At 43.9% G+C, this 12,096-nt stretch overlaps 2 protein-coding genes across 5 annotated transcripts; one reads left to right on the forward strand and one right to left on the reverse strand.

Annotated features, from left to right (window-relative positions):
* The first annotated feature begins 289 nt into the window (after positions 1-289).
* On the forward strand, positions 290-10,653 carry LOC125550732 (protein STICHEL-like). Of its 4 annotated transcripts, none has more exons than XM_048713804.1 (9): positions 290-550; positions 676-741; positions 900-1,081; positions 2,865-4,834; positions 6,128-6,344; positions 7,495-8,055; positions 8,378-9,098; positions 10,000-10,075; positions 10,167-10,653. In XM_048713804.1, the coding sequence occupies exons 4-9, from the start codon at positions 2,912-2,914 to the stop codon at positions 10,197-10,199; spliced, it is 3,531 nt and encodes a 1,176-aa protein (XP_048569761.1). In that variant the 5' UTR covers positions 290-550; positions 676-741; positions 900-1,081; positions 2,865-2,911; the 3' UTR covers positions 10,200-10,653. The 4 variants fall into 4 exon arrangements, with proteins under 4 accessions (XP_048569761.1, XP_048569762.1, XP_048569760.1 ...); XM_048713805.1 differs by having other exon boundaries at positions 962-1,081; XM_048713803.1 differs by having other exon boundaries at positions 985-1,081.
* A 93-nt stretch (positions 10,654-10,746) lies between these two features.
* Positions 10,747-11,872, reverse strand: LOC125550733. Its single transcript, XM_048713807.1, has one exon. The coding sequence runs from the start codon at positions 11,735-11,737 to the stop codon at positions 10,751-10,753; it is 987 nt and encodes a 328-aa protein (XP_048569764.1). The 5' UTR covers positions 11,738-11,872; the 3' UTR covers positions 10,747-10,750.
* Between the last annotated feature and the right edge of the window lie 224 nt (positions 11,873-12,096).

Raw genomic sequence — 12,096 nt, forward strand, 5'->3', positions numbered from 1 at the left:
ATTGCCCATCTATCCAGATCCACCCGCGAGCGCACACACTGCTACTACCTATGAGTCAACACCAGACACTGGCTATGCGATCAGACGCCAACCACCGAGTACTATTCCGTGATTTCTGTCGAGTGAAGACCATATCATGGCATGATAATTGATGAAGCACGCCGTGGACAAAAGATAAACATAATCATACGTGGTGGAGGATAGAGGGGCTCCGGCGGGCCTGAAATGAAGCCGGTCTTCTTGGACCAAAGCGTGCGTTTTCTAGGGCAAATCTTCCCACCCCCCGCCCCACCACCACCTTGTCCCAACCCCCTTTCCCTCCCATGGGGTCTCATGTGTGTCCAGCTCAAACCCGGATTAAAATACTCCCTGAAAAGAAGAAGCGCAGAGATTAAACTAAACCATTCTCGCAGGACACGAGCGAGGAAGGAGAGAAGACTGCCGCTGCCCGACCCGGCCTCCACACAGCGGCGGTGGCGACGGAGATCTTTCAAATCTCCCCGGAAATCCGCCGCATTGCTCGAGACCCGCGCCCGCCTGCCGGACTCCGGTAGGTTCCAGCCCTAAAGGCGCCGCCTTTTTTGAAACTTGTCGATCTGCTCGTGCATACCCATTGTAGGGCCGACCTGACGCCTTCCGGTTTTCTTTTCTCGTCCGTGGGTGCCCGTTTCCTAGGCTCAGATTTGGGGCGCGTTCGATCCGGATTGGCGCCGCTGCTGCTGCCGCTTCTGCTTTGCCTCGGTGAGTGGTTTATTTGACGCAATCTAGGGCCATTATTAGCGGGGGGCTAGGGAGGAGAAATGCTGGTGCTGTTCTAGCACGTTCTTGATTTTTTTTCCTGAGATTTGCGCTTAGATTAATGAAATGTGGCCTTCGTTACCTTGCCTGGATCATGCTAGGGTAACGCGTGCTCCTGATTCGCTCCCTTGTCCAGTAATTTCATCAAATTTCCTCGACTCAGCCACCTCCCCCTGTTGATCTCAGCTGGACCCTCACCGGAGCGTCGCTGATCTGCCTGCCAGCCGTGGCCTGCTCCAGAGAATGCCGGCAGTCGACTTCCCTTGAGAGGGAAACCCGGACGGTGAGACATTTCCTTACTGTCTTTTGTCTGAACTTGTCTGTCTTGGCTATCACCTGAAACTTGCCTGAGCCTGCTTAGGCTGAGCAGTGAGCACCATTTTTGTTATTTGAGGGAACGACTGGTGTCTAACCTTTGGGTTGCATGCTTACTTCATTTAGTTTTTTTGCGCGCAAGTGGGTGATTCAAGCTTGTGCTCTCTGATACTGATGTTACTTATACCCTTTTTTTGTCGATTAGCGCCTTTCCTATTCAGTTATCTTCCTCACACGTGTTGCGTTTACATAATTGCTTGGAAGGGACAATTTAAGTAGTGCATGTTTTACATTGGTGTATGCACATTTCATTTCATCTTATCTTATTATAAGGAATACATGATCTCAATGCTCCATTCAGACAGACTAATGGATATAAAATTTCAGAAAGAGAATAGACAAACAGAATTACTAAAACATATTCCCTCTGTTCAAATTTGAACTAAAACCACAACAATAATTATGGTTGGAGGGAGTAGAACAGAAAATAAAGACATTCTATTCTTCTCTTTTGTTGTTTTTAATGCGGAATATCTATGAACATTGTAGTAAAGGAAGTTAGAAAATGGCAATCAATGCTTCAATATCTGGTTTACTCTCCAGACTCCAGCTAATAGACGGGAAAATAATTTGAATGGGGCTTAATTTATCCAATTGTCCTGCTGTGTCTCCTAAAAACACCCATCATTTGGTTGGGGTAGTTTATGTACTTATTATAGATCATTCTTTCTCTAAGCACAGCTTCTTGCTGAGATTACATTTTTGCAAATTCTTACTTCTAATAATTGTATCTGAACTGTTGAGTTTTGGATCCATTGTCATTTGTCCAAGGTTCTGTGTTTAAAGGTTCCATCAGTCAAGAAACAGATAAATTATCTGCCGGTTTTCTTTAGGAATTGCAGTTACGACTTAAGAGGCAATAAAAGTACTCAGGGAATTGTTGATGCGTGGCTGGCTGACTCATTCTGAAAAGCGATCTTGGTGATGTTGGGTCTTTAGAACCTATTTGTATCGAGCAAACCAGAAGGATTAATTGATAACCTTCTATCTATCATGCTATTTGACATGCTGGCTAATTGGTACCTCACATTACGAAGAAAATTTGGTTCTACCTGTAAATTTCTCAGTCTGACTGTAGTGTTGGTTTGCTCTGTATCACCTTTTCTGTGCTATAGATTCTCGAATAAGAATTCACAGAAACAGTAAACCTGCCTTTTTTATCTGTATTCAGTGGCGGAGCTACACAGGGGCAAAACTGTGCTATGGCCCGCCCAACAGAAAGGAAAAACAGTGAAACATGAGGGCAAACTAGGCCATCTAAAGCAATTTGTATGCGTTTTTCTCTGTGCTAGCCCGCACAGGCCCGGCCAGCTTTTCCTAGCTAGCTCCGCCACTGTCTGTATTAATATTTTATACACCATATTAACATCACTAGCTGTATACATCTCTAGATTAGTAGATTTAATGACATACCATGTCAAAGTTTCCCTTTTCTGGAAATAGGAATTGCCATTCACATATTAACATTCAATCATCTGCCTAGTTTTATCTGTACGTTACTCCACAAGTTTCAATATTTTACTCCTTGACATTGAATTGCAATTTACCTCTCTTTACCAATTCATGGGTCTGTTTGTGCATATTATCTGCAAGGTATAAATCTAGTGTTAATGCTATTAATTGTTTATTTTTTCTTAGATCATGCTATTCAGATATCCAGACTTTGATACTATGGTTCTTGATTACTGCAGGTTGGTGCTTCTTTTTAGTCTGCCACTACGTCTCTGGTTCTTCAATTATGACAGCCATGGCTGAAGGGTGTGTTGGTCCTAGTGAGCTTCACTTGAAGAAAGAACTTACTGCCTTGCGAAAGGCACGGTTCCTGCGTGATCCTGAAACATGCTCATCCTGGAGGGGCCCATTGAGTTCTAGGTCATGCATGACAAGTTCTAGCATTATAAATCACAATGAGATTGTTGGTAACTTGACACAAAAGTACACTGAGCCATCCGTCGGGCCTCTGAAAAGTGAAAAGAAAAGGAAAAATGTTTATCTTTACAATTGGAGGCATCACTCTAACAAATCCAGTGAAAGTGGGATTAATTTTGATCAGGATGACAGGAGCCTGGAAAGCCCATGCATTTCTAATGTTATGGACTCTAGGAGTGACACATGTCTGGAGGTTCCTGTTAGCATATACAGTGTCCAAGGCTCGAACTCAGGCACTCCTGTTAAAAGAACTATTAGGAGGGTGAGGAGGAGTTCATTCTCAAAGAAGGGAGCAATGCGAAATTCAACAGTTTCAAAGCTGCTAGATCTCCATGTTAACTCTGGTGAGCAGTCTGAGGATACTGAGACTTATAACTCAGAGAATCATGAGCTGCTTCAGAAGGGCGGCTACTTTTCTCGATCAACATCACCGTTGTTTGCTGCTTCTGGATGTCTCAGCTCATCAAATCCCTCTAAGCTGTTGAAAATGGCAAGAAGAGAAGGATCTTCCTTTTCTTGCACTCCGGTCTCCACTAGCTCTTATTACAGGTACAGAGGCAGGAATCCCAGCACTGTTGGCTCATGGGATGCAACAACTGCTGCTTCACTTGATGACGATGGGCTGAACCAACAAGCACCGCTGAGAAGTCAAAGGTGTGGTATTCCATATTGGTCAAAGGGGAGTAAACAAAGAAGCTGTTCTCCTTCACTATCTGATACACTTAGACGAAAAGGAAGCAGCCTGTTGTGTGGAAGTCAGACAATGCACAGAAGGAAGAGATCATCTGGCTCCAACAAATGTGGATATCTTAAAAAATCTTCCCAAGGCGAGCCACTCTTGGGTGATAGTTGCCATTTTTCTTACTCGTCATTTGAATCAGCAAGCGAGGGAGTTTCAACCATATTTGGAGAACTAGATTTAGAAGCTTTGAGCCGGTTGGATGGCAGAAGGTGGTCAAGCTGTAAAAGCCAGGATGGGATTGCTGTGCCTTTGAGTGGAGCTGATCATGCAGTTTCAGACCAGAGAAGCTTGAGCCAGAAGTACCGTCCAAGATCATATCATGAAATCGTTGGTCAAAACTTTGTAGTACAATCACTTAGTAATGCCATCATAAGGGAGAGAATAGCCCCAGCATACCTGTTTCATGGGCCTCGTGGAACAGGAAAGACTTCTGCTGCGAGAATCTTTTCAGCAGCTTTAAGTTGCACTGCTAATGGAGAGAATAAGCCCTGTGGGGTTTGTATGGAGTGTAATGACTTTTTCTCCGGAAATGGAATTAATCTAATTGAAGTTGATGCTAGCAATAGAAAAGGTATAAACAGAATTAGGCACTTGATTGAAAACATACCAGCATCAGCAACTTCTTCACGATACAAGGTGTTTGTTGTTGATGAATGCCATATGGTATCTTCTAAAGTCTGGTCAGCATTCATGAAATTTCTTGATGAACCATTACCTCACGTTGTATTTATATTCATCACCATAGACCCTGAAAACCTTCCTCGTGCTGTCATATCACGTTGTCAGAAATACATGTTTTCAAAGATCAAAGACATTGACATAGTCTGCCGGTTGAGGAAAATTGCTGTGAAGGAAACTCTTGATATCGAATTGGCAGCTTTAGATTTGATAGCACTAAATTCAGATGGATCGCTAAGAGATGCAGAGACAATGTTAGATCAGCTGAGTTTGCTAGGGAAGAAGATCACACCGTCACTTGTAAATGATCTGGTGAGTTATTTTTAGGTCATCCGCTATTTTCTTTTTAGTGTCACCCGTTCTTTGTTATTAGTACTGTTTTGTTGTGGTTTTCTTTGAGACTTGTACATGTCTAAAACTCTAAATGGAGACTTTTATGTATGCATATAAGTTATTGTGTTTAAGTTCCACTGACAGATCATGAATGCACTTGGATAATTACAATACAACATGTCATCACATATATGTCCTGCACAAGTGTCTTGTTTGACTATGTTTTCTTTGCTCAAGGTTATACTCTTCCCTACAGTTTTGTGAGTGTTAGGTTTATGTTTTGTCTGGCATAAACAGTTTTTTGGAACCATGCGAGCGAACTGCGTGTGATCATATATTAGAAGAAGAAAAGAAAAGGTCCAAATATAATATAACAACGACCGATCGACCATCAAAAAACACAATATCCTCTAGGACCTAAAAAAGAACGACCACTCCTGATACACCTTTTTCGAACTATGCAAGCGAACTGCATGTGATCATATACTAGAAGAACAACAGAAAAGGTCCAAATATAATATAACAACGACCGATCGACCATCAAAAAACACAATATCCACTAGGACCTAGAGAAGAGCGTCCACTCCTGAACAAAATTAAACAGTCCTGGGCTCCTAGCAGAAGCAGGCCTGATCCAGTAGCTACGTTGGCTTTAGTCTGACTAATGACATAGAGAATAGGAGAGAAAATGCTTTCAAAGACACGATTATTTCTCTCCCACCAAATAGCTCAGACAACCAAGATGCAAAGTCTATTGTGTTTCTTTCTTTTGTCTCCCTGAAGAGTTCTTCTAGCAGCGATCCATGAAGATGTAATGTTTTGTATGGCACAAACACCGGCAAATCTTTCAATCAGACAATTAATGAAGTTATTTTTTTCCAAACAGCACACTATTTTTTTACTGGACCATGTATGATGCTTTTCATGGAGCTCACTTTATCAAACAATATTCCAACCCTTGCTTGTCCAAACAAAATTGCAAAGAAATTAGCATATAATAATGATCAGGATTACCTTCAGAGGCTGCGCGACTTCTGTGATTTAGCATATAATAATGGCAGATTCTCTGTAGCCTATCGAAATCCAGAATGATAACCTCAGCAACAAAATCACCTAGCAGCTAGCTGATATCAAAATTAACTGAATTTCTTGATCTGTTAAACAAACCCAACATGAATATGATTTCTGTTCTTTGCTTGTTTGCAATTTTAAATATGAAAATAGTTTCCCTATTCAAATTAATCACACAAAGGTTGAAATTATATTTTACAGGTTGGGGTTGTTTCAGAGGAGAATTTGCTTGATCTTCTAGAGATAGCTATGTCATCAGACACTGCTGAAACAGTCAAAAGGTCAAGAGAACTGATGGATTCTGGGGTTGATCCGATGGCATTAATGTCTCAATTAGCTGGGCTCATAATGGACATCATTGCCGGGACCTATAGATTAGCTGACCCTACGTGCGGTGAAGGAATTGGTGGTCGAAATAGTAAGTATTTCAACTGATGGGTGCAATTCTTTCAAGCCATATTTATTGAATTATTATCATTTATGCTTCATTTGTTATGCAGCAAGAATCATTCAGTGTCATATTGAGTAGATCAAACCACTCTCCTCTCTTATCTTTTATTCTGGGAGTGTGCACTGCTCCTTTTGGAGTTTGACGTCCTTTATTTTGGGAAAATGTCAGTTTTCGTCCCTTGAATCTGTCCAGTTTGATAGTTGAATGCGTGATTTCTCTGGTTTTAAAGAGAGAGCTGGGGGGAGGGGGGATTTGAGTATGGTCTTTATCTATTATTATTTTTAGACTAAAAGGGGGCCTTTTTCCTTGTTCTGAAAGACATTGCATCATATTGATGATCTTATGCCTTACAGGTGCTAGTTAATAATTTTGTTTATCTTTGCAAGTGCAATGGTCTTTTTTTTGCAGGGTGAAATTTCACTTTAACTATTATGGATAATAGTTAATGACATTCTCAAACAAAGTCTACTGATACAGTGATACTTTTGTGTTATACTGCATGCATCAGTAGTCATGCTAAACTGATCTAGTGATGTTTTGAAGTTTTAGTTATGAAGGAAAACATATATTGATCTACCTGAATCATATTTGACGGGTATCATGTTCTTTTATTTATAATCTAAATCCATTTTTTTCCTGCGCCTGACTTTCACCAGTAATGACTTTAAAATGTGTAGTCCCTTATCAAATGTTATTTCAACATTAAGTATATGACAAGACTAGGTTCGAAAACAATAGACTAATAAGTGTCTCACTCAGTGAGCTGTATTTCTTCTGAATAACTTGAGAAATGTAAAATTGATGTGGTTTTCCCCCATGACGTACCACTACAGAAATAAATTGGTCATGTATTTTTTTTTCAGGAAAGTTGAGTATTTCAGTTGTGCATGCCATTATTATTAGTTTCTGCTATCATACAACTACCAATCAAAGTGTTACACTACCCATGTGCAAAATACCTTGGTGCTGAAAAACATATACAAATTTATATCAACCACTTGCCTACAAGACTTATGTTAAAAAAATAAAGAAATGTATATGATATAGTGCACTACCTCCTATCATTATTTATTTTGTTGCTTATCTAATGTTTTAAGCACACTTTTTCCTCCTGTAGTAACTGATGCCGAGTTAGAAAGATTACAACAAGCATTGAAGATTCTTTCTGACGCTGAAAAGCAGATAAGACTTTCCAGTGAGCGTTCAACATGGTTCACTGCAGCTCTGCTCCAGCTTGGTTCTGGGCATGATTCAGAAATAACCCATTCAAGAAGCAGCAGTAAACAAAGTGCTAAAGCAGCCAGTGAGACCATGTTAGAAGCAGTAAGAGAATCCTCTGCAAGCAGGAGTGTGTCTCATCCTCTATTTACTATTCGCGGTTCAAGGAAAACATTGGACCACAGAACAGCCAGTGGGCACTCCAGTCCTCATGATCTTGCTTCATTATCTTCCCGGATGAGGCCCAGTGACAACTTAATTTATGGAGAATGTAGATCTGTTGATAGAGTTCTATTGGATTCTGCTCAAGCAAGTAATTCTACTGAGCAAAAGCCTATAATTAATGGAAGCTCAGACCTTGTCCAAATTTGGCGAAAATGCATAGACAATTGTCACTCAAAGACGTTGCAGCAGCTACTCTCTGATCATGGGAAACTAACATCCATCAAAGAATTTGAAGGTGTGTTTTCTTTCTTGTGTTTGCATCATTATGCATTTTTGGTCCTTCATCATCGATGCTCTTTTTAGGGTTGGTCCAAATCAGGCCTACTGCAGTGGTCCTGTAACTTATCAGATTCAGCACATTTTTAATACTAAATTTGGACTAAACCTGTAATTTGAGCATTTCAAAGGATTTAGAAATTTAGGTTCAATAATGAACTTCCATGAAAGTTGATGGACGAAAAAGGGAGATTTCTTTTTCTTTATTCTATTATTCGTAGTGTTTGACTAATGTAAAATAAAGCTGTTCACATACCCTATTTGATGAACTTCCATTTCAGGCTATTTAGTTGCTTTCATATCATTTGAGGACAGCAAAATAATGTCTCGTGCCCAAAGATTTGTGAGTAGCATCAGAAATTCGATGGAGACAGCACTGAGATGCAACGTGGAAGTCAGAGTCGGTTTAATGTCTGAATTTCTTGCTGGACGACTCAAGCTTGAGGTGGACCTGGAAGAAAGAGCTGAGCCTGATGTCTTGAGTTGCTCAACAAACAGTGACCGACTAAAGGGAATTCTTAATGCCCCAAGAAGCTTAGGGTATTCTGAAGAGATCGAAAAAAAACTGGAGAAATACAGCAATACTTCAGCTGCCGGTGGAGGGGTGCAGTCAGACATCACTGAAGGAAATGCAGGAATGCATAGGGCTAGAGGGCAAGGAGTCCCCGCTGAACGATCAAAAGCAGTAACTGTTGAGGAGCAAAGGTTAGAGAGTGCATGGCTCCAAGCTGTTGAAAAGCACACACCTGGGGTGAGACCTGAGAAATACCAAGTTGTGCCACAAACTGGTGGTGGTCAGTACCACAAGAAGTCCTCACTGGCCACTGTTGTGCCCTCAAGGAATATTGACAAGGATTTGAGTAATGGATTGAAAGCTTTAAAGATCAGTGAGAGTCATGGTTCCCAGAAGGGTCAGAATGTAGGAATGGAGAATGGATTTGTGATTTCACCAAGCCTCTTGCACAGTAATAATGAATTGGCAAATTGCGACAACGAGAGTGTGTAAGTAATAAACTAACTTATTTATGTGTTCTCTGCATGAATCTAGCATTTGTCTTGTCTTTAGAACAGTAAGATTCTTACTAGAAAGAAGAAACAACTGCAATCAACCCTTGTACAAGACAATACGACTTTATAAAGTTTAGTTTGCAAATGAAGTCCTTTTTTCTTTTGTTGGTCACAACAGCTGATGCAACTCAAGAAATTGACACTGAAGGCTGTAAAAGATATTCGAGCTTGACTCGTTATAGGCTTGTCTTGAGACCTAAACGAGTTGAACTCAAGCCTAGCTGCAGGCTCGCGCGCTTGCCAAGCTCGAACTTAAATAGTTCAGTAAGGCTCGGTAGATGGTGTACTCTGCAGTGCACCGTCACTTTCCTTCAAAATATCATAGGATCTTCGCCTGCTCAGCAGTTCTAGCCCACCTGTTCTCCCTACCTAATAAAACATGTGGAAGCACATATGAAGTTTTTTCATGCGCTGTGGAAGTTCAGGCCTAAACGACCATGCAACTCATTCAGCCTTTTCTATCTGCGCGGTAGCATAAGCATTCACGAGTCCATCTTTATTGCTCATGCATTGTAGCATTCAGCCTCACGAGCATCTACTAAATGTAATTTGCTTGACGAGCCTAGCCCAAGCTCACCTCTAAGCTCAAAGTGTAAATTAACCTCGGGCCGAGCTGGGATGTAGCTCGTTTACAGCCCTACACTGAAGCGTTCTATTCTACCCCCAGTTTGGACAAAGTACTGTTTTGTTACCCCGCAAAAAAAAGGGCACTGTTTTGTTAAATTAATTTTGGTAGTATTCTCCTGCATCATCCGCAACTTAGCTTACATCTAGTAGATGCTCCTTTATGCATATTGTTAGCATTTTGTGTGATTGACCTACATGTAATTTGCAGGGCCTCTGAGTCCGGAGCACCAGGTTGTCATGGCCTCTTCCCCTGCTGGAAAACTGAAAAATCAAAAAGAGGAAAGGTGCATTGATCGTAATCCCTATGTAGATATTTCTTTTGGCCGTCTCACCTCACAACTTCATCCGATTTGGCGATTTCTTTTTGCGTTTCAGGCAAAACGGCAGACTCGTTTGAAGCCATCTTAATCTGGGAAGTTATAAAATGACCACTGTCGTTCGAGCTGCGGAAAACAGTTGCTAATACCAAGAGAACGCAAGGAACCAGTTGTCATATTAGGTCGCGGCTGTGACCTCGCCTGACGCTCTCTGCTGATGCAAGATGGCTGCATTTTCGTCCTAACGACTTGGTAGAGCTCATAGTAGAAGAACTGTGGCCGGGAATGCAAATTTCAGAAAACTGAAGGGTAGTAGTTGATTGTTGTTTACAGAACATTTTGATTTGCCCAGTGTTGCTCGCAAGCATAGGATAGTCGATTGAAGAAGCTCAGTCTAGGTTTCTAGTGCATTGTTTCTTGATGATAGTTGCTTTTATTTCGATGTATTTGACTGCATTTCAGTACACACCCCTTTAGTCATTGTCGCAACTTTCTGTTAATAAGAAGAAAGAACTAAGAGAATACAAAGAGCTTTGTTCTAACAATGATGTAGCACTAGACAGTATATGTATCATGTATGTTAGTATGTACACTTCAAAGCTAGCTACTGATTCCCAGCAAAAAAAAAGTAGTGGTCGCCGGCTACGGGTAAGGGTCTGTCCAGGATGCGTCGTCCGCCGCGGCCTCCTTCCATCTCCTGTTGAATATCTGCATCTCGGTGAACGATCGCCGCCTCACGGCGGCCCGGAACGCGGCGGCCTTGCCCTCGGCGCCGCCGAGGGTGGGGACGCCCCTGTGGAGGACGTACTCGCTGTCGACGACGCCGACCTTGAGCGTCCGGTCGCCCTGCGCGCAGTAGCCGAGCTTGTAGTCGAGGCCCCACGCGTGCACCAGGTCGTTCTGCACCATGCCCCAGCTGCAGCGCCACGCCGCGCGGGAGAACACCGGGACCATGATCTCCACCCACCCGGCGCACGGCGGCCCCGTGCTGCTGCCGTCGCACCCTCCACCTCCCCAGCCGGCCGCCGGCTTGTAGAACCGCCTGTGCACGCCGCCGCCTCCTTCGGCTCCGGGCCTCGGCAGCGCGCGCGTCGTGATGCCGTGGTGGATCTCCGACCGGCGGTCCAGCGCCGGCTGCGATATCTCGAGCCCTTCTCTCCTGACGGCGTCGAGGTACACGAGCGGGTCGAAGGCGTCCACCTCGACGTCCTCGTCCCAGAGGAAGACGTAGTCGTACGCCGCGACCACGTCCGGGTGCAGGAACCTCTTGGCGAACCACCACTTGGTCTGGCCGGGCGCCGAGACGTGCACCGCGCGGCGCGACCACTCGAGGTCGCCCCACCGCTCCTCGCCGGCCCCGTCGTAGTGGAACAGCATCACGGTGAACCGGTCGGCGGGGAACTTGGAGACGAGCTTGTCGACGGCCGCCTTGTTCTTGATGCCCACCGGGATCGCGAGGAGGCTCTTGGACGGCCTGCCGCCGCCCTGCTGCTGCTCGGGGTCGCCGACCATGGGCACCATCTCGAGGTCGGACGTGGCTTGCACGATGCCCCTCGGCAGAGCCGAGCCGCCCGGCGACGGCTCCTCGGATTCTCGGTGGACGGCTACGCGCAACAGTTTGCGGGGCATGGACCTGGAATCCTCGGATAGTTCGCTCGCGCGTGACACCCACGGGTTGCAATCCTTGTGATGAAGCTTGAAGCCTGCGCCGGCGACGAACAGCAGCACGAGGAGGAACACGAGCGCCACCGGCAGCGAGAAGCGCTTCTGCGACGCCATGGACCGATCCACGCGAGGTGAGGCAAAGCGATCTATAAGACTATGACGGGTTCGAGCTTGTGCTGGTGCTATATATCGCTGGTCACCACTATATTATGCTGGAGTTGCACGTACATCAGACCGAGACTGATCTGCAGTCGGCTCTGGAACACAATCTGTTCAGCAATCGGACAGGCGATGCAAATCTTGGACGCCCGTCGACCATCCAA

This window comes from Triticum urartu, chromosome 4, assembly GCF_003073215.2.
Source record: "Triticum urartu cultivar G1812 chromosome 4, Tu2.1, whole genome shotgun sequence".
Taxonomy (NCBI): domain Eukaryota; kingdom Viridiplantae; phylum Streptophyta; class Magnoliopsida; order Poales; family Poaceae; genus Triticum; species Triticum urartu.